General features: G+C 36.4%; 1 protein-coding gene across 3 annotated transcripts in view; it reads left to right on the top strand.

Moving 5' to 3' along the window:
• Nucleotides 1-23,698, top strand: part of UTRN (utrophin) — a 393,293-nt gene that overhangs the window by 353,118 nt on the left and 16,477 nt on the right. For all 3 annotated transcript variants that reach the window (XM_072856186.1, XM_072856185.1, XM_072856184.1), the window contains 5 exons: nt 2,122-2,233; nt 12,002-12,138; nt 13,794-13,832; nt 14,083-14,148; nt 17,436-17,501. In XM_072856186.1, coding sequence (XP_072712287.1) covers nt 2,122-2,233; nt 12,002-12,138; nt 13,794-13,832; nt 14,083-14,148; nt 17,436-17,501 — 420 coding nt within the window. The remainder of the gene's footprint in view (nt 1-2,121; nt 2,234-12,001; nt 12,139-13,793; nt 13,833-14,082; nt 14,149-17,435; nt 17,502-23,698) is intronic.

The raw sequence follows: 23,698 nt of genomic DNA, 5'->3' as shown, positions 1-23,698 counted from the left end.
ATAAGGCTTGGGAAACTAACTCATGCCAGGAAATATTAAACACCCTTCAACAGCAATATTTCCTTGCTTAGCACAAACATTGATATGTTACTGTGATGAGACTTGCACAGTTCCTGTCTAAAGCATTGAACGTAATTAACTTCAGTCAAAGGAAGCTGTGAATTCTAAAAGAAAAAATGACACCAGGGATATTCTCCGTGTTAACCTCCTAAACTGTATGATTTTACTATGAATTATCATCATGGGGCATGAGATAGTTGGTACCCTTAGTGAGTACTGTTACAACTAACATGAATTTGTGAATTGATTGCTCCAGTGTATAAAATTATGCAAAAAAAAAGAAAAAAAGCAGGGGCTAGAGCTAAACATAATTGGCTTTTTCCTCTGCCGTGGTCATGAAGTCAAGTGTATTATTTAGGAACGATATAAAGCAGTCTTTCTTTTAAGTGATTCTAAGACTTTTCTTTAGGTATTTAGGCAGATGAGTAATTTTTGTTTCCCATGCTTTCTGTTTCTCCTTCTTTCTGTTGTTTTAAAGGATAATAATATGAATCCTGAGGTCAGATTCATCTCACCTAGCTTTAGGCATGCTGGCTTTAGTCAGTCTTACAAGATTGAGCTAGGAACCCTCTTCTTTTACTATAAATATAAATATGCGAGTACTTCCAAAAGTAATTAATCTGATCAAACTTTGTTGCCTGTCTTAAGAGGAGATGAAATTTCTCTAACTGTTCCGATTTTTCTTGATTAATGCTTGAGGGAGCATAGGGTGACAAAGCTCCAACTCAGATATCTTTTAGATGCCTAAGTTGGGGTTGATGAATCTTGTCTGTACTGAAATATTTTGTGTGGAGAAGGAGGGCATAGAGATAGAAAAGAAGAGAAAGGAAGATAAAAGAATGGCTCATTCTAAGTAATTTCTACAATGAAGTTAGAGATCTGCAACAACAAAAGCATCTAGCATCTTAGCAGAAGGTTGATGTGGCCATTTAATACACAGGCTCTGAGTAAAGATTATAAACAGTTGCATCAGCATCCCTAAAAGTGAACCTTTACATTTATAGACACATATTGTCTTGCAAAGCAAAACATAAAACTCAGCAGGGGAAAAATGTGGGTTGGTACTGAAAACTGCTCTCAGGAAGCAATTTAATTTAAACTTTAACTATTCAGTAGCTATTCAATTTGGTTCAGTTAGCTCATTTTAGTTTCATACAAATGATATAACCTTATCCAGTCAGAACAACTATACTATAAAAAACAGTGGACAGAATCTGGAATTGAATTGTTGCTTTAGTCAGCTTTACTTTAAAAAAAAAAAAAAATCATGCTCCTGGTGGCTACATTTAATACAAGGGATACCGTATAAGTTTGTTGCCTTGTTTATACATATACATGCTCTTAAAAAAACCCAAAAGTAAATAAATCAAGGTAATTTTTAAACTTATTTTACATAATTTTTATAATTCATTAATTCTCAAGAGTTTTATTTTCTGAAACATGTTTAGAATTTCGGAGCATCAAGATGATGTAAAAGCATTTAAGCTAACTGGTAAATGTAAAAACATATAAAAATAAATCAGTCTGGTTTATAAATGTTTTTTCTGAGATACCATCTGAATACTAAAGAGAGGAAAAAAAAACCTTAAAACAATATAGTTTTAAGTCAGTTAGAACTTTAGAATTATAAACTTTTCACACTCCATCTATAAAGCTGATGCCTGTAAGATTTTCTGCTGCAAAGGAACTTGGGCAACAGATGACTGACATTGGCTCTCTGTATGGCTATAGGAGGCAGGAATTTCTTTTAAATACTCAATGAAGCGACCTGTGTACTGTAGGAAGGTTGTGTGAAGTGGTCTAAGAGGGCTGCAAGTTTCCTGTGTCCTGCGCAGCTGCCGCAGTGGCACTGGTGCCCCTGGGTCTGCAGCCGTAATGAGTGTTGGCTGTGCCATGTCCTGGCCATGCACACCCAGCAAACTCGCTATGTCCTTGTGTTGCTGCTGCTGAAAAGCAGATGACACCGTTTCAGAGAATAATTTGCCTCGTGAGGCTTAATAACAAGTAAATATTAGAACTAAACCTAGGAAGATCTAATCACTTCGTTTAATGTCCCCATAGGTACCGGAGCTTAAAACATTTCAATTACGACGTCTGTCAGAGCTGTTTCTTTTCTGGCCGTACAGCAAAGGGGCATAAATTGCATTACCCAATGGTGGAGTATTGTATACCTGTGAGTACCAGTTTACTGACCGTTCCTAAGGGATTGTTTTTGCACTGTTTGAGGTCTAAATTTTTTTCATAGTCTTTTGTCACCTAGATATTTTGTCTGGATTTCTTTTCGTATCTTAGTAGGGCCTGTCTTCCTGCCTTTCTATTTGAAAGTCATCAGGGACTTTGCTAGTGCTGCTGATTTTATGTGGGCAGTGTTTGAATTCTGTAGAAATGAGTAAAGTATCCACCTCTGAGAGAAAAACTTCACTTTTGTTCTGTAAAAGCAAAGCTGGAATATTAAATATAATTGCAGTACTTGTATACGTGCCCATGCACATGCGTGCGCGCACACACACATTCTATAAAGGTAAGAAAATGTTAGAGAAAAGGGACTCACTTTACTATTGCTATACCGTAATAAAGAATATTTAATATTCTAGTAATGCACTTGAATATTTTTAAAGGTGCGTGATCCTTGTTTTCAGGTCCAACGTTTTGCTTACTTCATGAAAACGTGGTTGGAAATATGTTGTGTTTTATTCCCACAAGTAATTACTGTTTACTGGGATATTTAAAAATCGGTGTGTAGCTGGTAAAAAAATAAACAGAATTGACAGTTTCTAACAAAAAATGGTGTGAGAGGTTTGCCTGCATTAGCTAATAAAAATTAATTTTACAACACAATATTTTCCTAATTAAACTTCAAAGGAATTTTCTAAGGAGACTTTAAGTGGAAGACTGGATAATTTCCTTCATACAAATACCACTTTCACTTTTTTCTATTTGGTGGTAGTTTACATCCTTAAGAATTTTAACTCAATCACAAATAAATTAATGGGATAATCAGTATGTAATTTAAGCTACGCTGGTGAAAGGTCTATATGCTCAGAAAAACAAATTCAGACCAGACTGTAGCTAGAGCTGATGAAATAGAGCTTATTTCCAATAGTGTTACACGATTCCGTGGGTTCTTCTATTAGGAAAAAAATCATTGAGTTATTTGACTTTCTTTACTATTGCTGTAGTAGTTGGGCTTATCATCTGTGTTTTCGCACTCCTTTTCATCCAATATGTCTTCTGTAACATAATTCAAATTATATTAAGTAGTATTTTCACTTCATTATGATTAGAAGAAACTATGAGTTCATTTATTTTCATTAATTCTATAACTTAATGTTAGGATTTGATTGATAAATTGGCATGCCAGGCTACATTCTGAAGAATTTTTTTTGAAGCAGATTGCAGCTTTGTTGTTTTTCAGCCAGTTCTGATGTTTGTTATATTCTGTCACTGCTTTTTCTTTCTGCCTCCTCTTTACCCTTCTCACCTTCTTGAGACACTAATTGGCTGTTTAAGGGCTATGTTTTGAAATTACAGCAGATATTTAGAGCGGGGGAAAATGTTGCATGTACAAAATACGTAATTTTATGTAACGATGGACGTGTTGAATATAAAAGTCTATAATATTTCTCTGCAATACAGATTCTTTATCTGCTGTAGCTATGTTTCTTGTATGTTTCTTGACATACAATCTAATATTTTCTTATTGGAACTGAAGATGTATGAAGATGTCTGTGCTGCTGCCTGGGCATGGAAATGTACTTGACATAATTCATAGTATTGCCTCGCCTCTAACCTTATTTATACAACGGGATTTTTTTTTTTTAATGATTTTGATGATCAGATACGTGGGGTTTGATGCAACATGGTTAAAGTAGAACTTTTTTTTCAATTTTTTTAATGCTACAGTGGACGCCAAGTTGACCATGAGCCAGCACTGTGTCCTTGCCACAAAGAAGGCTAATGGTATTGTGGGCTGTGTTAGGAGGAAGGTCACCAACAAGGAGGTTATCCTTCCCCTCTACTCAGCACTGTAGGCCACACCTGGAGTACTGGGTTCGCTTCTGGGCTCCCCAGTACAAGGGATGCATGAACATACTAGAGAGAGTCCAATGAAGGGCCACAAAGATGATGAAGGGACTGGAGCATCTCTCCTACGAGAAAAGGCTGAGAGAGCTGGGACTGTTCAGCCTGGAGAAGAGAGAGCTCAGGGGGGATCTTATCAATGTATATAAATACCTGAAGGGAGGGTGCAAAGAAGAGGGAGCCAGGCTCTTTTCAGCAGTGCCCAGTGACAGGGCAAGAGGCAATGGGCACAAACTGAAACACAGGAGGTTCCCTCTGAACATCAGGAAACATTTTTTTACTGTGAGGGTGACTGAGCACTGGCACAGGTTGCCCAGAGAGGCTGTGGAGTCTTCGTCCTTGGAGATATCTAAAAAGCTGCCTGGACATGGTCCTTGACAAGTGGTTCTGGATGACCGTGTTTGAGCAGGGAGATTGGACAAGACAACCTCTAGAGGTTCCTTCCTACCTTAGCCAGTCTGTGATTCTATAGAGTTTTATTTTCCTTGCAAACATTAAAAGTTATGCCAATAAAAACATATAGCCACAACTGATGGTTTACTTGCCTCCTTAGCCAATGTAGCCAGAACAGTCTGAACATGTTTGAGATGTATTTTTCTTAGATTAATTTTTTTTTCTTATAAAGTTCTCTCCAACCTCATCATCAGTTTATCTCATGGTTGTGGAGCAGAAATGTTCTTTGTTAATGGCTGTAATATACAGAAAATTCAGAAATGAAGGCATAAGGTGTGTCAAAATAGATAATGCTGCTGCTCCACATAATAAGATACAAGTCAAATACACATTGGGAAATTGAAGAGGAAAGAAACAGATTATATCTAGTATAGGGTATGGTACTGTCCCTAGAACAGGATGGTATATTTCTTCTGATGACTTCTGGGTTTTGTCTGAACCAGCGGATTCGATATCTGAGAGAAATTTTCAGTTCTCATTAAACTTGTTCACATTATGTAACTGCGAGCCATTTCATTTACAAGTAAAGACTGTCTTACAGAAAAATATATTCTGGAAATGACTGGAATCCCCACTGTCCCTGGAACTAGGGACAGCTTGTATTATAATGAAGATTTCTGTTCCTGCTGCAGAAAGAATATAGTTTTAAAGCAATATTAAGTGCAAAATAAGGTAACCCAAGGCAAAAGTCCCTTCTTTCCATGAAATACAGGAGGAATGTGGTGAATCCACTATGGGATAATAAGGGGAATAAGATGACATTCTTGATTAAGGTGAGTGAAGGAAGGCAAGTGTATAGGAGGTAAAGGAAGGAAATGGGATCAGTTTAAAGTAGAGCAGAATAAAAGAGCTGGCATATGATTTAGGTGATGCATAAAATTAGAGGTCCAGGACTGCCCCCCATTAATTTGGAAGCTGAATATGAGGGTTGCAATTTTTCTTGGGTCTTCCTGTAAGTACACTCTGCTAGCTCCACTTCTGTAAGAAGAAATGACCCATTATATGAACAGGCTTGTTATATGTCTGTTTGACTTCCATAGTCAGTACTTACATGTAATCCATTTTAACTAATCTCATCTGAATTAGGATGGAATAAAGAATGAAGTCAGGAATAAAGAATTTATTTCACAAAAATAATCCAGTATTATTTATTATTACTATTTGTAATAATGCACTATGTTTGCTGTGCTAATTTGTTGCTTATTTGATGCAATATAATAGTCAAGAATTGCAAAATTCTTTGCAGTAATTTGTAGAATAACTCATCTGTTTAAATGGAATAATGCCCAAAAAATAACATAGAGCTGGGTCTATGAATGAAAAAAAATAAAAATAAAAAGAAGGTACCAAAGGCCAATTAATTATTCCTTAGAATCCATTTTATTATGATGCAGATAGCCTGAATAGGAAGAGCGCATCTACTCTACCTTTTCAACCAAATTCAAAGGCTATTGATGTTAAAATGTTACTTTTGTGGCCGGTGTTGCAAAGCAGAGTACAAATACGGGTACTCATCAAACTGCATTAATAAAATCTAGCTTCCCTTTCTTACTGTTAATGTATATTAATACATTAATATCAAGAATACTAGCAATAATTAGGAAAAAAAAAATGCTTCCCTGGTTAATAAAGCTGGCATTTAGAACTGGAGCTTAGTTGCAGATGGAGGGAAGACCTTTTAATTGTCTTCAAGTAAGCAGTTCAGTCTAGAGTATGAAGGGATTTCTCAGAAGCTCACTTACTTCTACTTAAATTTAAAATAATTTGGAGAATGGCTTAAGGAATCTGTTTTTAAAATTAAATTTGCAAGGGGACAATTCTCCGTTTTAATGAGTTTCGCATTATTTGTGTTAGGTGAGAATTGCTTCGTAATTTCAGAATAGGGCTATTTACACCAGGTAGTTATTTGTAGTTATTGCATCTTAATCTGTAATGCCATTTGGTATTAATCCTAGCTTGCAATTTAGTTTTCTTGCTGCTGGAAATGCAAAAATCCATTATAATGGCTTCGGTTATGTCTTCTTTCTTTCTTTCAGGGTTTAGAGATGGGTGGGGTAAGAAACTCAAAACATTACTGTCTCTAAGTAGAAATGCAAAGTTATTGTAGTTATTTTTTCACCTTTAAATAGTCTTTCTCTGAGAAGATGGAGAAAGAGGATTTTTAATGTAGAATTTCACACAGAGATGTGTAAAAAATTTTGTAAGATTTTCCTAGCATCTAATTCAGGAATATTCTTACATAAGTACCTACATAATTCATTTTTAGCTTTTTTGGAATGGAAATTCTTTCAGTAGTGGTTCTTGTGTTATATTAATGTGGCTTTCTGTACCAGTGGGTCCTTTGAATTTCAGATGGAAATACTTACTGCATCAGTGTTCTTTCTCCAAACTGTTTCCACTTCACAACTCCTATATTCTGCAGTAAAATCTTAAAAGCAGCTTTTTTGAGGTAATGTACAAACATCAAATCAGCAGTTCTGAAAATTTTGTCATTGCAAGTAGTGTTATTTCCTGACCTCAATGAAAGTATCATTGATTTTTTGTAGTTCTGTGCCTCTACACTCACCTGGCACAGCTCCTTATTTTGGGAACTGGTTTTTTTGTAGCCTTTCTATACAAAATTATGGCAGAAAAGGTTAGCCCCTTCATCTGCCAGATGACCAGAATTTTATTTCTCCAAAAGAGCTCAGAACATGACAGTCAAGACGTCAGAAATTATTGGTTGAATGATAGTTCACCCTAGACTGAAATTTTTTTTCCAGGCACAATAAAGCTTATCTTTAATAGTGCCTGTTAAGACTTCTCTAGGTAAGTCATCTGAAAATGTAATTGCTACTGACATCCAGAGAAGAGAGATACATTCCTGAACCTTAAGCAACCTCAGTGTTTTATAAGCAACAAACTGACACAAGTCAGTCAGTGATTTCATCTTGGCATGCTTATCAATGCACCAAGCATGATGCTTCACTGTTATCAAAATGGGATTGTTCTGTGGGGAAGATGAAAGAAAGCAGCAAGAATGGTTGAATCTGGCTATTTCGCGTGCAGAACATCGCTTCCAGCTGCGGAGTTCAGAGATTACTCTTCGCCTTGAGAAGCATAGGCTATCTGGTCAGGGTAGTCTTTGATGCCTAGCAGCTGGGCAATGTGCTTTCCTCTAGGTCTCACTCTTACAGTTGTTCAGATAGCTGGCTTATGTTATCTGCTACCCTTCTGCAACTTAATTTGTTAAATTCTGTTAACTTCTGAGGTAAGTTAGTTACTCTTGAAATTACAGCTTGATTTCATTAAGTAAACTAAAATATGCACAGAATTTATAATCAATCTCTCCTCTGGGTGAGAAACTGCTATGAAATACCCCTATTTGAAAGTGGTCACAGAAGGGTAATCTTCACAATGTTACACAGTACAAATATCACTGATGTGGCAGTGACAGTCATAAGTACAGTTATTATACATGTAATAACCTAATTTTTCTGGTATCTTATCTCATGGCTCTATCAAGGGATGTGAGATGCTTTTTAAAAGTGTGGGTGCTTTGCTGAATGGGAATGAAAGTATGCACTTAAACAAGTGTTTAAGTTATTGGTGAATTGCATTCTTAAGTGTCAATTTTAATAAAAATAATTAGAGGAATGAAGTATCTGTCTCTTTACCCCACATCGTACGCTGGGGAGTTTCCCAGCCTCCCAGTGTTACCTAGCTGACAGCTGCTTTAAGATGCAGCTATCATCATACCTGCACATATCATAGCTGTTACCATAAATAGGTCTAAGAATTTTGTTTTCCATCAAGAACAGTCAGGCTCATAGTACAGATTCTACAAATGTTACAGATAAATAAAATGTCAAGAAAAAAGATGTGGAGATGTAAAAAAGGGGTTTTTTTAAAAACCACAAACCTTAAAATTTACTAAAGCATTTGAAGAGTATCAAATGGTATCAGGTATCTCTACTAGGGCTTCTATTAAAGAATAAACTAAAGTCCTTTTAAATGACATAGATGTTCTTTTATACTGTAAATTTTGCATCACTGAGCATGTCTTACTATACAAAATATATTTTCTTGGAACTTGCTTGATTATTGTGTGTATTGAATGTCTGTGTACATTTCTCTAAGGCTTCCTCATGAATGTCTGGTTGGGGTTAATGACACTGATTAGTGAGGTTCGCATCTCTTCTGGGAATCAGTTTCTACGTGTATATTAGAACAACTCTATAGTTTTGTGCTAGACATAAGAAATGTAATTAAGAGAATGATGACTTAGGTGCAGACTAGTCCTTTTACATAGGTAGGTGCAGTGAAAGGTATGGGAAATTGTTTAGGCTTTCATTATTACTTTATTATTTTTTCTTTGAAAAAAAGAGAATTGTGAGAAATAAATATAAATAAATAAATGTATATATTAGAGGTATATATTACTTATTCACATATATGTTTTATATATTTACGTTTATTATAATTTTTATATTATATATTATTTAATTTAGACCTCTCCAACTGGTTTATTGCATTCTTGGTAGTACTTTTTCCCAACAAAGACTTGTTCTATTTCTAATATGTTAAAAATATATACCAACTGGGTTTTTAACCTACATATGAAAACCATGTGTCAGCTTATTCTGTTTTTTCCACTGCTTTCCATGTAAATCCCAGTTTCTTAAATTTGTGTTGGTTTACAAGGAATTTTATCTGATTTTAGTTTGTGACTTATGACTCCATTTGTTGCTGGCTGGTATATTGAAGAGTGCCATTTTGTCAGTTGTCACAGATTTTCTCCTTGACACCTTCCGCTACAGATTTTTTTGTTATTTATGTGTGCCAGCCATGGATCTTAGTCATTCCTTCCTGAACTTTGTCTTGTTCTAAGAACTGAGATTTTAAATTGAGTTTGAAAGTGTGGTCTTTGGGCTGAAATTTTCAGTGAAGGAAAGGATTTTTTTCTTTGCTTTTGAAGTAGTTCTGTAACTGTGCTCGTATTTGTGCTATGGACTTGTGTGGAAATAGTCAAGATGTCATGACCCAAGGAAGCGTACAAGCTACCTGTTGGTTTTAATTTAGTAGATAGATTCTACACAACAGTGCCTCACTATTCTTTTTTGAAAATAAAATGTTATAGTACATCTCTTCTGGCATGATTTTGGATTGGATTGTGTAGTGTGGTTATATGCAAAAAACATAGAAGAAATACTTCTAAGAGTTGCATCTTAGTTGCATGTAAGTTGAAATAGTTCTTCCGAATCTGCTCAAATTTCACTGGTTAGTATTTATTGTCCTCAGTCAGTACACAGTCATATTAGTCTTTCCAAGGAACTGCGTCAGGCTGTCATACCAAATAAAGAATACACCAGAGGAAAAGTTTGGCAGCTCAATAGACGTTTATTTCTGCAATGTGTAGGTACTAAAACTTTCGTTCCTTGGCCTTGGGACAGAGTTCCATCTGCTGGGGTTACTGTTGCGTGAGAACAAGCAGCCCTTTGGGCTGCCTCACATTCCTTGTTTGGATGATGCAGTGGTTGGAGCAGATGCTTTCCGAGAATGATTTTGTGAGACCTCCCTGAATTTACCTGTATTAAAATTCAGGGGTTCAAACACCTCTTAATGCCAAATTTGCTCAGTTTGTTGTTACTTGTTAAAGCCAGGTGTGAGAAACTTACCAACATCAGTTTGATTATCTGCAATTTTTATTGCTCGTCTGATCTGCATTATAGAGTTTGCAACTGTATGTATTACACATACGTTAACATACATAGGTGAATAGGGAAGTATTTTTATGCTTTCACAATAGAGAATAAAATCAGAGAATAGTTTGCCTGACCTTCTTCTAGGCCCCTTTGTCATACGTCACGGAAAAAATTTACAAAACTGAAAAGTCTTTCGCTCTGTTTTCCCTATGGATACCCATCCGCTTTGGCATCCTTTTATGTTAACAGGCTACTCCCAAAGCAGAGGGTATAGAAATACAATCTGTAGTTTGTTACAGGGTTTGGGCTGGAAATCTGTAGAAGCCATTGCAAATTGTCAGTGAACGCAGGAGGTGAATGGCCACATTTTCTTTACGGCAGTTGCAAGAGGAGACGCTTAATAGTAACTGCTACATGTGATGGGGACCATTCTGTTTAAGTACTCAGTACAGCCTGTAAGCACATATACTTTAAAGGCAGACCGTATACTATTGTTTCTTCCTGCAGATACCTTTATTGCCATTTTCACCTTGTATTTTATGCCTGCATGTTTTGCTTGTCTCCCTGCTTTTGTAGCAGAAGTTAACTGAATAGTATTACCAAAGCAGTGCTGCCATTATTGCTGTGATTACTTCCAGTTAAATTGATTTTTAAAAGCAGTTGCATCAATTTTAATTATGTTCTAAAGAATAGAATTAATTTCATGTGGGAGTGAGAGATGGGGCTAAGCACTTGTCAGTTTTGGAAGGGGCTGCATCAGTGAAGACCAGTAAAAAAGCTGCTGGGGGGGCTGGGAGTTGCTGATTGTAAGCTGTAAATTTAGACTTGCAGAATCTTGTGGCTAGTTTTTGTACTAGTCTTATCCTGCAGTAGTAAGGAGGTGACTGAATCAGTCTGTGAGTTTGTTACTTTAGGCACCGATTGTTCTTATCAGGCCTGCCTCTGACTGTGCCTTTGAACAGTGCCTGTACGATGGCTGTTGCTTCATCTGTGGGGTTTTCTTGAATCTGTAATGATACAGATAGTGGCAGAAACCTGTAGGAAGAGAGCTGGTAACTTGAGAAGATGCTAATGAAAAACTTGGCCATTGCAGCAGAGAATGGTTTAGCACATACTGCTCCCATCTTGTGCTAAAGTTTTCCAGTTTAGGTATAGAATGGGGGGCAGTGAGTATTTTGTGGCACTTTGTGAATATAGAGGGCTGTTATCTTTTTTTTTTTTTTTTTTTTAAACAAAGCCACTACTGTTAGCTTTATTTTTTCAGCAGAGCCATTACAAGGTTTTTCTGTCCATGGGGTGAGTCCCAAGTGTATGAGTGTACTGTCAAGATTGCTTTCAATGGCTAAGAGTATCCCCCTATATCTGGAAAACTGATTTGCCCTTTTTTTTTCTAAGAAATTAAATTTTTGTGTTTTGTAAGACTGGTTATAAATGTTTAGCTTAAGACTTGAACCAGTTTCAGTTTTTCTCTAATTTATAAAGTAATTGGTAAATCCAGTGCATTTATTGCTGGGAATTTGAAGCTTCACTGTTTTTTCTAATAGAAGAGAATTTGTAGATGCATTACCATTGTTATTGTATCATATTTCAGGACACTAAAAAGGCAATTTTAACATCATTAACATTTTGAAGTTCTTCCTTGTATCCTTTTTCAGGACAGTAGCAGCACTATTATCTCAATGCTATTTAGCAATGTTCAATTAAATTTCTTTTAACTTTTTAAGACAACATCTGGGGAAGATGTACGGGACTTCACGAAGGTGCTGAAGAATAAGTTCCGGTCAAAGAAGTATTTTGCAAAGCATCCCCGACTTGGCTACCTACCTGTGCAAACAGTATTGGAGGGTGACAACCTGGAGACGTAAGCTTGATTATAGAGTAATTGCTCCTGGAGTCACTGGCCTATTCCATTAAAAACAAAAAAGTGAAACCCGAGAAATAATCAACAGCAGTTGTAGAGCCTTGTGCTCTATTATTTTCTATTAGTTGTTTTGCATTATTTGCATATCTTGCCTGTTTTTGAAAAAGTAATGTATTTTATACTTTGATTTTTGTAAGCTTTTCATCATAAAGCCATGGACTTTAGCAGGTAATGTTGGAGGGGGCTGAATGGCTGTTTTACAGAGAACACTTTCATAGATATGGGGAGACTGGGCTTTTGGAACTGCACTGCTTATTTGGTTATCTCAAAGTTCCTGGAGTTAGAAATCTCTGAGCTAATTAGGTTCCTACAGGCTTCAGACATATAGGTGGCCTAATAAAAGAGAGCACTCTCAGTGTCTCCACAGTATTACTTATGGTGCTGGCAGAAATACTCCACTTTATTTACTTACTTGGTAGTTGTCAGCAAAGGACACTTTTAAAAGAGCAAAATTAAGATGTGTTGACAGGGCACTAGAAGTAGTTTCATGGATTGACTCTCCTTGACATCCTGGAGTCTCTGGTACTACTGTATCATCTGAACACAGCACCGCTTAGCTAGCAACAGCAAATGTGAAGCTTCAACGTATATGCTGTGCTGCATGCAACAGTCCGGTGCCATTCTCCATGCTGTTTTCATGACTGGAGGACTCTGCGTTTTATTTACAATAAATAAACAAAACCTGCTCATTAGCGGTTTAAGAAACAGGAGGAAGCAATCTGAAAACTGGCATTCTTGATGGCCTGGCTTCTCAGGCTTCTAAGCAACACACATTCAAATGTTAAAATGTTACTCACCGGCGCAGTCTTCAGCTGGTCTGTATTTAAAAAACAAAAAAAAAAGCCACCAACACAGGAAAGCAAAGCTGCTTTGATGTAATGAAAGTTTGATAATGGTGCCAGAAATTGGAATGTCAAAACAGTAATCACAGGTCAGGATAAAACTCTCTTGGTCCAGTCATGTGGGAAATACACAGATAAATTGCCAGCATCATGCTGAGGAAACTGTTGGTATTGGTTCTCTCCCCTGCAGGTGGCAAAACTATGTAAGATGTTCCTTTAAATAAAAAAATTTTAAAAATTAAAAATCCTAAATAGTTACTCAAGTGTCAGAATGTAATACAATATGTATTTACCTCTGCTTATTTTTATGCAGTAGGAAAATAAGCATTGATAACTTTGACTTACGGTGTTGTTTTTGTTGTCAGAGGTGTGTTCTCCCCCCAATTTTTTTTTTAAATATTTTTTCTAGTTAGTTTAAAAGGAAAGCTCCAGTGAGCAGAATTTAAATGAACTGGTTATGGTTTATGAACTGCAGTTCAATAAATAACACTTATTTGGTATTTTTTTAAAATTGATTTTTATTTAACAAAATGAAGTATGTAAGTCAGTCTCCTGTCTCTTCATGATACACGACAGTATCTGTTGCTTTCTCTTTTCTACATCAATTGTTGCTGATTCAAATAATCTGGGTGGGTTGCTGATTAAAATATTTTGTGTTTCTCCAGCTTTCTCTTGCTTAAATGGTACTAAAGTTTTTGTTTCATAGTTTCTTTCTTTCTTTCTCTCTCTCTTTTTTTTTTGTCTTCCTTACAGTCCTATCACTCTCATCAGTATGTGGCCAGAGCAATATGAGTGAGTATGCAGAACCCCTTTGTCTGGAAAGCTTAGTGTACTGGTTGTTTTCTTTTAGTTCAGTTGCTTCTAATCTGATGTGCATGAGCTACAGGGCATGGCTGACCCAAAGCAATAACCCCCTCGGCAATATTGTGAATTTATTTATTTGTCATCAGTCTAACTTTAAAAATAATGTTGTCTGTATCATGAATTGCTTTAGACACCACTCTTTTCTTTTTTTTTTTTTTTTTTTTTTTTTAAAAACTAGTCCTTCCCAGTCTCCACAGCTGTTTCACGATGACACACACTCCAGGATAGAGCAGTATGCTACTAGGTAAGAGATGCACAGTTTCTCACCAGTACACTGCATTTTGTGATTGATTCCTGCAGGTTTTAATATACTCTACTGGCTGGACATTATTTATTAAAAAGATATAATTCTCTGTACTCAGAAGTCAGTCAAATGTTTTTAAATCATCAGCTTCTGAATGTAGTCATATTAAATGTAAAGTAGATGCATTAAATCTGCCGTCTGTCATAGGAAATGGAAACTGTTGCAGAATTACTGTGTGTTATTTCTAAAATGTGCTGTTTTCCTTTTGTTTCTTCATTTTTAACCTTTGGAAATGAACTGAACTTGTTGGATATATAATTTTTCCCTGTAGGTTTTTAGACCCAGGTTTTAATTTTCTTCTGTGATAGGTTGACACTATCCATTGCCATTGACTTTTAGCAGAGCATATAATAATTACGGATGTTTTATGTTCTGGCTTTTATGGGGTCACCCTAGTCCTTTCATGATAAAATGTCTATTCTGCCAAGTCCATCTCAGTGCTTCTGTGTTTTGTTGAACTCTCTTCTGTACATTCAGAACTGGTGATGGTTAAGGTACCCTCTCAAAAACAAGTAACAACACCCAACTTTTAGGCAACAAAAATTGATCCATATTACCATGGGAACTGACTTGCTTTTCTTTTGGTGTTTTTATTGTTATATCTGATCTCCACAACTAATAAACGATGTTAACTTTTTCAGCTTTTTGAATAAAAATTCAGAGTTTATCTTTAAGATAACTGAATTCTTACTTACAGGCACCATAAGAAAGCTTCAACGTAGTTTGTTAAATACCTAGGATACCCAACAGATGGTCTTTGCAGCAGGGGAAAAATGGGGCAGAAACTAACCCTGAAGGGCTACCTACTGTCAGCCTCCACCTTTTTCTTTTTTTTTTTTTTTTCCCTCCTTCCTCCCCGCCCCCCTCCGAATATTTTCATCCTTCATAAGTAGCATAGTACATTGTCAAAGGCGCAAAGTTGTAGTGCTTTTCATTATTTGGAACATGTAATTAATTTAAATCACCCAACATTTCTTTGAATCTGTAACTTAGGCCATGGTGTAATCAATTAAAACCCATGGACAGGACTACAAACTAGGCAAGGGCAAAGAAATTAGACTTCACTAGAAAGATGTGAGAATTTTCTGTCTCCCTATGTCCTTTTTATAGCCTGTGGTGCCAGAATGCTGTGGCTTTCTGTGCCCAGATGAAGCACAAACTCTGGACCCGCATTAAGCATCAAGGGAGATGCCAGGTGCAATACCTGTTTTCCCTCTCCTCCCCCTCAGTGCATACCAGTTCTGCTCTGGATTAGACTTGCTGAAGGTGGACCATTTATCTCCTTCAGGATACAAAGCTAAATCTGTACCTGCCCTGTGAAGAAGTTGGTTAACAAAACAACAAACTTAAAAAATACTAATTACTACATAAGTTAACTATCTAAAACTATTCAAGATGTTTTTCTCCCCTCTAGTAATAAAATCTAAAAAATGAAGACATATCATTTTTTCATATCATATCATATCAGAGATATGATATCATCTGTATCTTTGATATAACTTTTATTGTGTGCTTTCTAGTTGGATCTGTTATTATGCATATTTCACATATAAAATAGTAAATATTTTTTGTTGTATTGGTCTTTTCAGCTAAGCTTCTTTCAAGAAATATTACCAGGGCTTCCTTAATAAGACTGTGCCCAGCAGAAACAGTATATTAGGGCTTAAAACCTTTCTTGTCACTGAATGAAAAACATTCAACTCTCAGTTTTCTGTTAACAAAGTCCCCTACCTGCAATCAAGTACTGTCTCCCCGTTCTGTTGTGCTGTGTCACCTCTGAGTTGCTTCTAATTCCCTTCCTCAGCTTTCAGTTTGTATCCTGCCTTGAAGGCTCTCTGCAACTCTGAGTCCCTTCCCTGTCTCCCTCTGCTCCATGATCAGGGCCTGTCTCCTGGTTCCACATCCTGTTCCAAGCAAATCCTCACTAAATGATGGAGATTGAAAACATGATGATCATGGTAGAATCTGCGTTTGTGAGACAGGATATCTATTACTCACTTGCCAAGAGATTCAGGGCAGGCTCTCCTCTCTGAAAAATACAGGTTTTGTCCTACTTCCCTATGTGACAAAGGGCCTATGAAGATCAATTTCAAAAATTATGTTTCATCAAATAAAGATGCTGAGCTAAGCAGCATTACAAAAGTGACTTGTAAGTATCTAACTCACTCTTGTTACTCACCATGAACTAGATCTGTTTGAGATGCCCCACAGCAGAGATGATCTGAATGTCTCTTGTCACTTAGGAGCTTGCCCTTCCCTTCAGGGGAGGTGGTGGAGCACAACATCCCACCCCAGCCATGGTGGGCAAGACAGCTTCATCCTGTGTGTGCTTTTGTTTATCCTTCTTCAACCCTGAGGAATATTAACAAATGTACAGATGGGCAAGCGTGCTCCATGCTAAAAGAAGACACCAGAGTTCCCATTTCTTTAGGGCATTGTACACTGCTTTTAAAAAGAAGTTTGAAGATGTCTGTAATAATGCATAACACACTTGCAAAAATATATGTAAAATTGAGAAACCTTTACAGTAAAGGAAGTAGCTGCATTTGGTGCAGTCCAGTGTATGTGCACAGCATTGAGCATTTCTAGATTTTTACATATGTGTCTTGCATATATAAGGTATATCTTTCCTAGAAAATTGAATAGACAGAAAACTTCTGCTGCAATTTCGGAGCAGTATGGCCTTACCTGTACAGTATAATAATCCAGTCCTTTTAGATTAATTCCTTCGAAATGAGAACTGTAGGCTGTGACTCCCTGTGGTTACACTGTTTTTTGTGTTGTTTTCCAGGATTTGTCTGTCCACAGTGTGACGTTATTTGCCAAGCATAGTTTCAGATGTTGCATGTGGTATATTTAAAAAGTATTCATCCTCTTTTGTTAGTCCAGCTTTATAAAATTCAAAAAGAAAACCATCTGCGAAAACATCTCTTTAACTAATTTTACCATGAGAGTTGTGGTGGTGCTAATGGTAATTATACTAGAGATAGACAATATACTTGTTCTTTGTTGTTTGGCAAGTAGAATTAGTTAATCATAGCGCAAGTTTCTCATAAAAGTCCTCTGGATTATAGGTTTCTGTCATAAAATCTAGGAGTTTATTCCTATTTATGTATACCAAGATTGCCATATCTGAGCTGTTTCTAAGTAGAATTGATCTTCACAGTGCCTCTGTTTAAATTGTGCAGCATGTTCTCTGAATGTCGTGGTCTTTCCCTGCCTTTCAGGCTCGCGCAGATGGAAAGGACCAATGGCTCCTTCCTCACGGACAGCAGCTCCACCACAGGAAGTGTGTAAGTAACTCATACTTGTTAAGGCTGCCAGGAACTTGGGTTTATAGCTGCATGGTATAATCTTCATAAGTTGTAACACAGGATTTAGTCCCAGGGAAAGTAGCTAATAAGTGTGACACTAAGGATGCCTGCATAGATTTCATTATTCCAAGCACCAGTTGTAGAAATTGGTGATGTTCGTTTGATGGTGTAAGGGAACTCTACATTTGTCAGCCATTCTGCTTCAAAAGGGAGGGTGTTTCATACCACTGGAAAAAAGTAACAGCTCTATAGGTTCTAGTTTGTACTCCTTTCCTGCTTTTATCAGATTAGAAAAGAAATCCTTCTATGTCAAAGTGGACAATGGAGTGGGTCGATAGCTTGTGCTAATTCCCAGGACAATTTTCTCATTGAAAAAAAAATCATCTATATTGAAGGTTCTGCAGAGCCAGAACAGTGTTGCTACTTCTTGCTTAGATTTCAGTTTGGCGGCTGCTGATCCATCTATTTGTACTTGGGGATATAAACATAGTCCCACATTAATTTTATCAACGCCATTTTCTATTTTGAATTATGTGTCACTTTTATTGTAAAAGCCTTCATTACAATGCATTGATGAACCTGGGAAGCGTAGAACCCCTTAAATTACTGATAAATTAAATATGATTTTTCTCAGTGTAGAAATACATTAATGTTTTAACCTCACTGTATCATCAGTTCTGTTCATTAAATCAGCATAGTAGGACTCCGCCTTCTTTTCAGTTATTAATAGCTGTCATCAGCTTTTTTAAAGAGGAAACAGAAATTGTTCTTGTTCAGCTTTAGTTAGGAAATGCTATTGTTCTCAATAATACTTTCATTTACTGTTTTTAAATCTAATAATGAAATTATTCTACCTATGAATGTACTAACAATTTGAGATTTAAAATATTTTGCTTCAGAGAAGCACTTGTGATCACCTTTATATGTTTCTTCATTTCTGCTTGATTAACGCTATTTGCATAACTAATAAAACTTTTTAAAAATATTTTTCATGGGTTTCTGTCATTAGTAGGCTCACCAATGACAGAAATGCAGCCAAACTATTCCCTTTTGATTTCCCTTAAAAAAAAAAAAAGCAAACATACTGCCACTTGGCAGGGAAAGCTAAAACCTGAAAGCAGCTAAATGCTCATACACTTGATCGAGTTCTTTATTTTGCAATTAATGAGTCTACTCATATACAAAGATCAAACAACCATCCGTCCCAATGGTAAAAGGGGGTGTATATCCTTAATTTTTACTGGCAAATTAGCTGTTGATTTTAATGCAATTTCCCTGTTCACCTATAAAAATGACCTTTATTTTAAGAAAAAGAATGAACATGGTGAACTTCTGTATCAGTATGTGAGAGGCACTTCTGAATTTGGGTCTCAGTCCTGTTGTCAAAAAGGGACTGTTGCACAAACAAAATATGCAGAGATTTAGAGGCCAGGGAGGACAAGAAAGTAACTTTTGTACTGAATGGCACCTTCTGTTTTATTTGCAGATAATAATTCATGCTTTCATTAAGGTACATACTGAAGTACTCACAAAATTCTGAAGTACTGTAGTTTAAAGTTTGGAGTTAAACTATTGCAGGGATCTACACAGCTATGAAGTTTGGATCCCAATTTGGATCATAAGTCGCCTACAGCTGGAACAGTTTAGGATTATAGTTCTGTTCTTATTGTTCTTATTCTTATATGCTCTACTCTTATTGTTTAAATGCAGTTTGACATAGAAAAGAGCATGGTGATAATTCTTTATAGACTGAATTTGGAGGAGCAGTTTTAAATTTGGATGCACATTTTTTCAGCTCAGATGCCCCTGCTGTAAACCTGAGCAAAATCTCATTTTCTTATGGTATTCTTTCGAACCTTCAGGAGGTGATCACTGGTTTGGAAATCAAATTATCTGCTTCTTGTAATTGGAGTTCTGTTCTGTAATCTTATTTTTATCAGTCCTCAAGACTCCTTCAGTTTACTGTGAACCTAGAAGAGAGGAATAGTTGCACTTGATATTGGAAAGTTATTGCTTTGGTCTTGTCAGGTTAACAAGTTCATCAACAATACTTCTAACATTCTTCATGCTCCAAAGAGTATGTGCAAGAAGTCTCCTACATTTGAATGACAATAAGAGAACTTCTGCCATCAGTTAAACATAATGAGTTTTTGTGCAGGAATGTTCTGCAATACACCATTTGGTTAAGAAAACGTTCTTCAAAGAAGTTTCTTGGTTTTTAACTAGCTTGTTGTCTTGAATGTCATTATGACTTCGATCTCCCTAACTAAGCTTTTCTAACCCTCCCCTCCCCTAAGGGTATGTCAAATCCATTAAAAAACACATTTTCCTCAACTGAAAAAATATTTATAGATAGCAAAAAAAAAAAAAGTCACAGTCTCTACTGTAGTATGTCCAGCTTCTTAACAAACATTCTAATGCTCTCATGCATGAGTTTTCTGATACAAACACGTTGAATACAAATGTTTTTCCTTCATGTCATCTTCTCCATACATTAGGGAGTTCTAAATGTTTAGGCTAGACTGTTGTGATGAATTTTCTTTGCCTTTAATTGATGTGAAAACATCTATATCTTAAAAGCAGACTGGCCTCTTCACAAGTGAAGATGAACGTAAGGAAAAAATGAAGACTTTGACACGAAGAATGATAAATAGTGTCCCTAACAGAAAGTTATTCCTCACAATTTAACAAATCATGGTGTCGTAGCATGAAAAGACAAAAAACATTGTTAGGAAAATAGGACAAGAATGTAACCCTCTTATTCCTGGAATGTACAAACTATCTTATCTATCCCATACTGAAGTTAAGTGCACTGGACATAGTATAAAGAATTTCTGTATAAATGTGAATGTTTAATAGCTGTTTTCTGATTAATGCCTTTACTACCAGTCATCTTCATGTCTGCAGCACTGTTGATGCCACTTCACACTCAGCTGAAGGTAGAGTTGGAACACACCTGAAATTTTATTTCTTAGGGAGCTGTGTACTCAGTGCAGGAGTAGGAATAACCAGTGAAGGCCAGTGGTACTTTTAGTTGGCACTGCCACTCAATGTGTCATAAGTCAAACTGGAGCCCCCCAGTATGTAGTACCTGAATACTTTGACATGATGTAAGTGGTTAAAAGGCATCTTGTCACAATGAGAAATTAGTGCCACATGATGATAAAATTAGGAGAAGAACAAGTAAGTTAAAGACAAAGCATTTTGGAGTACCTTCTTGAACCTTATTCTAATATTTCTCATAGCATCATTAGGTCAAGGTACACTTTATTTGGACTAGAATGCATGGCGCTTAGTATGAGAGCCACAGGAAAAATGAAAATTATCAATGAAGGAGGATCACAAATACCCACATCTTACTATCTGAAATCTAATTTAACAATCAGTTTTCTTAATCAGATAAAATAAAACCCTGATGAAAAGTGACTGTCAGGAAATCTGAATTTTTCTTTCCACAGCGTAGTTTTGATGCAAGGGAAGTTATATGCAACATTATTTGCCTCTTGCTTCTTCCATGCATAATGAATGTTTTGGAATAGACCTCTTGAAAATATATATCCACAAAGAGAATAGGATATTTCAAAGGACATTTTCCCTGGGTTTCCTTGTTGGGATGTTCTTTTTGTTTGAGATGTACTTCTTTCAAGTCTGACCTCCTGGGATGTCATTTTACTGCTTCTATGGTGAAATTCTGAAAAGGAACTGCTGTTGAAGGATTTTGTGTACTTCTAGCTTTTTCTCGAAGCACACAGGGTCTTCAGGAGAATAACCACCAAGAAAGGATGACAAATTTATTTTGATGTTGTGCTTTTATTTTGGTTGCTGATTGCCATCTCCAACCAATTCTGCAGAAGAAAGTCCCAGATTCTCAAAATGAAAGTGTTTGTGTGCCATAGAGCATGTGTCACTCCCTTATGTTGTAGGTCATGGGGAAGCCCTGCCTTGGGGCTCCTGTGCTACAAATGAATTGTCTTCATTACAGTCATGAGGTTTGCTGGTGCAGGTTCAAGGTTCAGGTTTTTTGAACCAGTAATTTTGCAAGACAGACCAGAGGTGGAACACATGGTAAAAATAGACTTTTGCTTCAGAAGACTTCTTTTATCAGGCACTTTCTCCAGCACGTGAAAAAGCCTGCTGTCAGTTGCAAGGTGTGATCCCTAAAAAAAGATTGGTCAATATTCACAGTCTGTCCTGTCCAGGCTCTTGAGACTCTCAACCAGTGAGAGAGGAGGGAAAATAATTTTTTTCTGGACTGAATAGCTGGGAGTCCAAACTATAAAATTACCTGGAATCCGTCTTGAACAATTTGTATTTAGCTGTGTTGATCTCACCTACTGGACCACAATACAGACAAAAGTATCTAAGCATTTATTGGGTAAACTCTTTCTTTGATTGGTTTATAAGTTTCATTAAAAAATGAGGTTACACCTAATGTACAATCTTGACAATTTCAGATTTAATAAATTCAAATAAATATAATAAATCCTCTTTACAGAGCCGTATTTTAAAAAAATCCGTTTCAGATGACCTACATAGTTGTTTATAAACTAATTCATCATCTTAAAATGTAGACAGCAGCTTTTTGATGCCTAATTAAAATAACCAGACTAAACTACTTGTTCACATGAACCTTTCCTGACAACATCAATACCCTTGCACAAAATAAGGCTGTATGTGTAGTTGCAGTGGATCATTTAAATTAATATGTAAACAGTGTTTTGAAACCTGGATGATAAAGCTGCGTTCTCTCTCTAGTCTGCTTTAACACTCTGTTTCTGTGCTTGCTGAAGATGTGACATTGAATTGCCAGCACTTCCCAGCTTAGTGCAGCCCTTCCAGTTGCAGTGAGTGGATTCTGCATGTTTTGCAGGGCTGTAGAAGCCCTGCAATATACCGCAGAGTTTGAAGCCCCAGAAGGGGTTACATCACTTTGGCAAAAATTTAGTTATAAGGGGTGGGGTTTCTTTATCAAGCTGGTTAAAGGGTGGAGAAGTACCATGAGGTTTTCATTATCCCATCAGGACCTGATCCAAACTTCATTAACTGCACTAGCATTTGCTTTAGTTTTAACTAGGCTAATGCAAAATAATAAAGGAAGTGATGATGGGTTTCCCTGAAATCACTCAAGTAGTGGAGAAGAGAAAGCAGTTAGGTAAGGGAAAAAAGGAGCGCTGTTCTGTTTCTTTTTCAGCTAATGCTGTTAGATATCCTCTATATTTTGGGGGGACTTAAATGCACATACAACCCCAATTATATTTTAATTGTATAGGTGTATTGAATGAAAAATTCATTACATGTATTCATTTGCATGGGAAGATCAATACTGTCATTTCTTCTCATGAGTATAGTACTGACTACAGCCAAGACAGATAAGAAATAAATGAATGTATATTATTTCCTTTAAACTTTCAACTCATTGTTAAAAGTGGAAGAACTCACTAATTAGGTTCCTTTTTCAATTTTACATGTAAACTTTCTGCCAACCAGTAGTTAATCACAAACGACAGGATGAAGGAAAGTGATGTGCAACCAGAGCTCTGTGGAAGGATGTCTTCATACCTTTATATCATAAATGAACTCATGTGGGATAGAATGCCATGAACTTTTGAAGTGGATAGAACTGGCACAGGCTATAAATTTTTTTGTTTTGGTTTGAGTTTTTTACGTATAGTGTTACTTGATGCACATTTGTTTGATTGTAATAGTCTAGATTTTCAAATCTCATTGACAAGTCGGAAAGTGGAAGACCACAAGATAGCTTTAGGTAGATAGTGAATAGTTATCCTTGAGAAGTAGTAGTTCAGTGTTGTTCTACCATAGGATTAGTCTTCAGTAAAAAGGTTGTCTTAAGCAGTACTACAAAGAACGAAATAACTTTGCTGCATGATAGAAGTGCTTTTCTAAGAGAGAGACACCAGGAATCAGTTTTTATTAAATCTGTGGTTATTTTGGCTTGCTCCTAATACTGGTGATGCTTTTAAATGGGTATTGATCTACTGAGCTACCAAAAAATCTTGGTTCAGCAGGATAAAATAAGGTCTTCCATTACACAAACAGTATGTTTGCAACTCTCGTTTGTTCCTGTCACACGCATTTGCTCCCTTTACCCCAAGAGCTTGAACGTATTTCTGAGAAAAATCCCAATCCATGTGCATGGCCTGTAAAACACCTGATGT

This window comes from Ciconia boyciana, chromosome 3 (genome assembly GCF_034638445.1).
Source record: "Ciconia boyciana chromosome 3, ASM3463844v1, whole genome shotgun sequence".
NCBI classification, from domain to species: Eukaryota; Metazoa; Chordata; class Aves; order Ciconiiformes; family Ciconiidae; genus Ciconia; species Ciconia boyciana.
The sequence above is the reverse complement of the archived record's forward strand: the minus strand, read 5'-3'. Positions and strand labels throughout refer to the sequence as shown.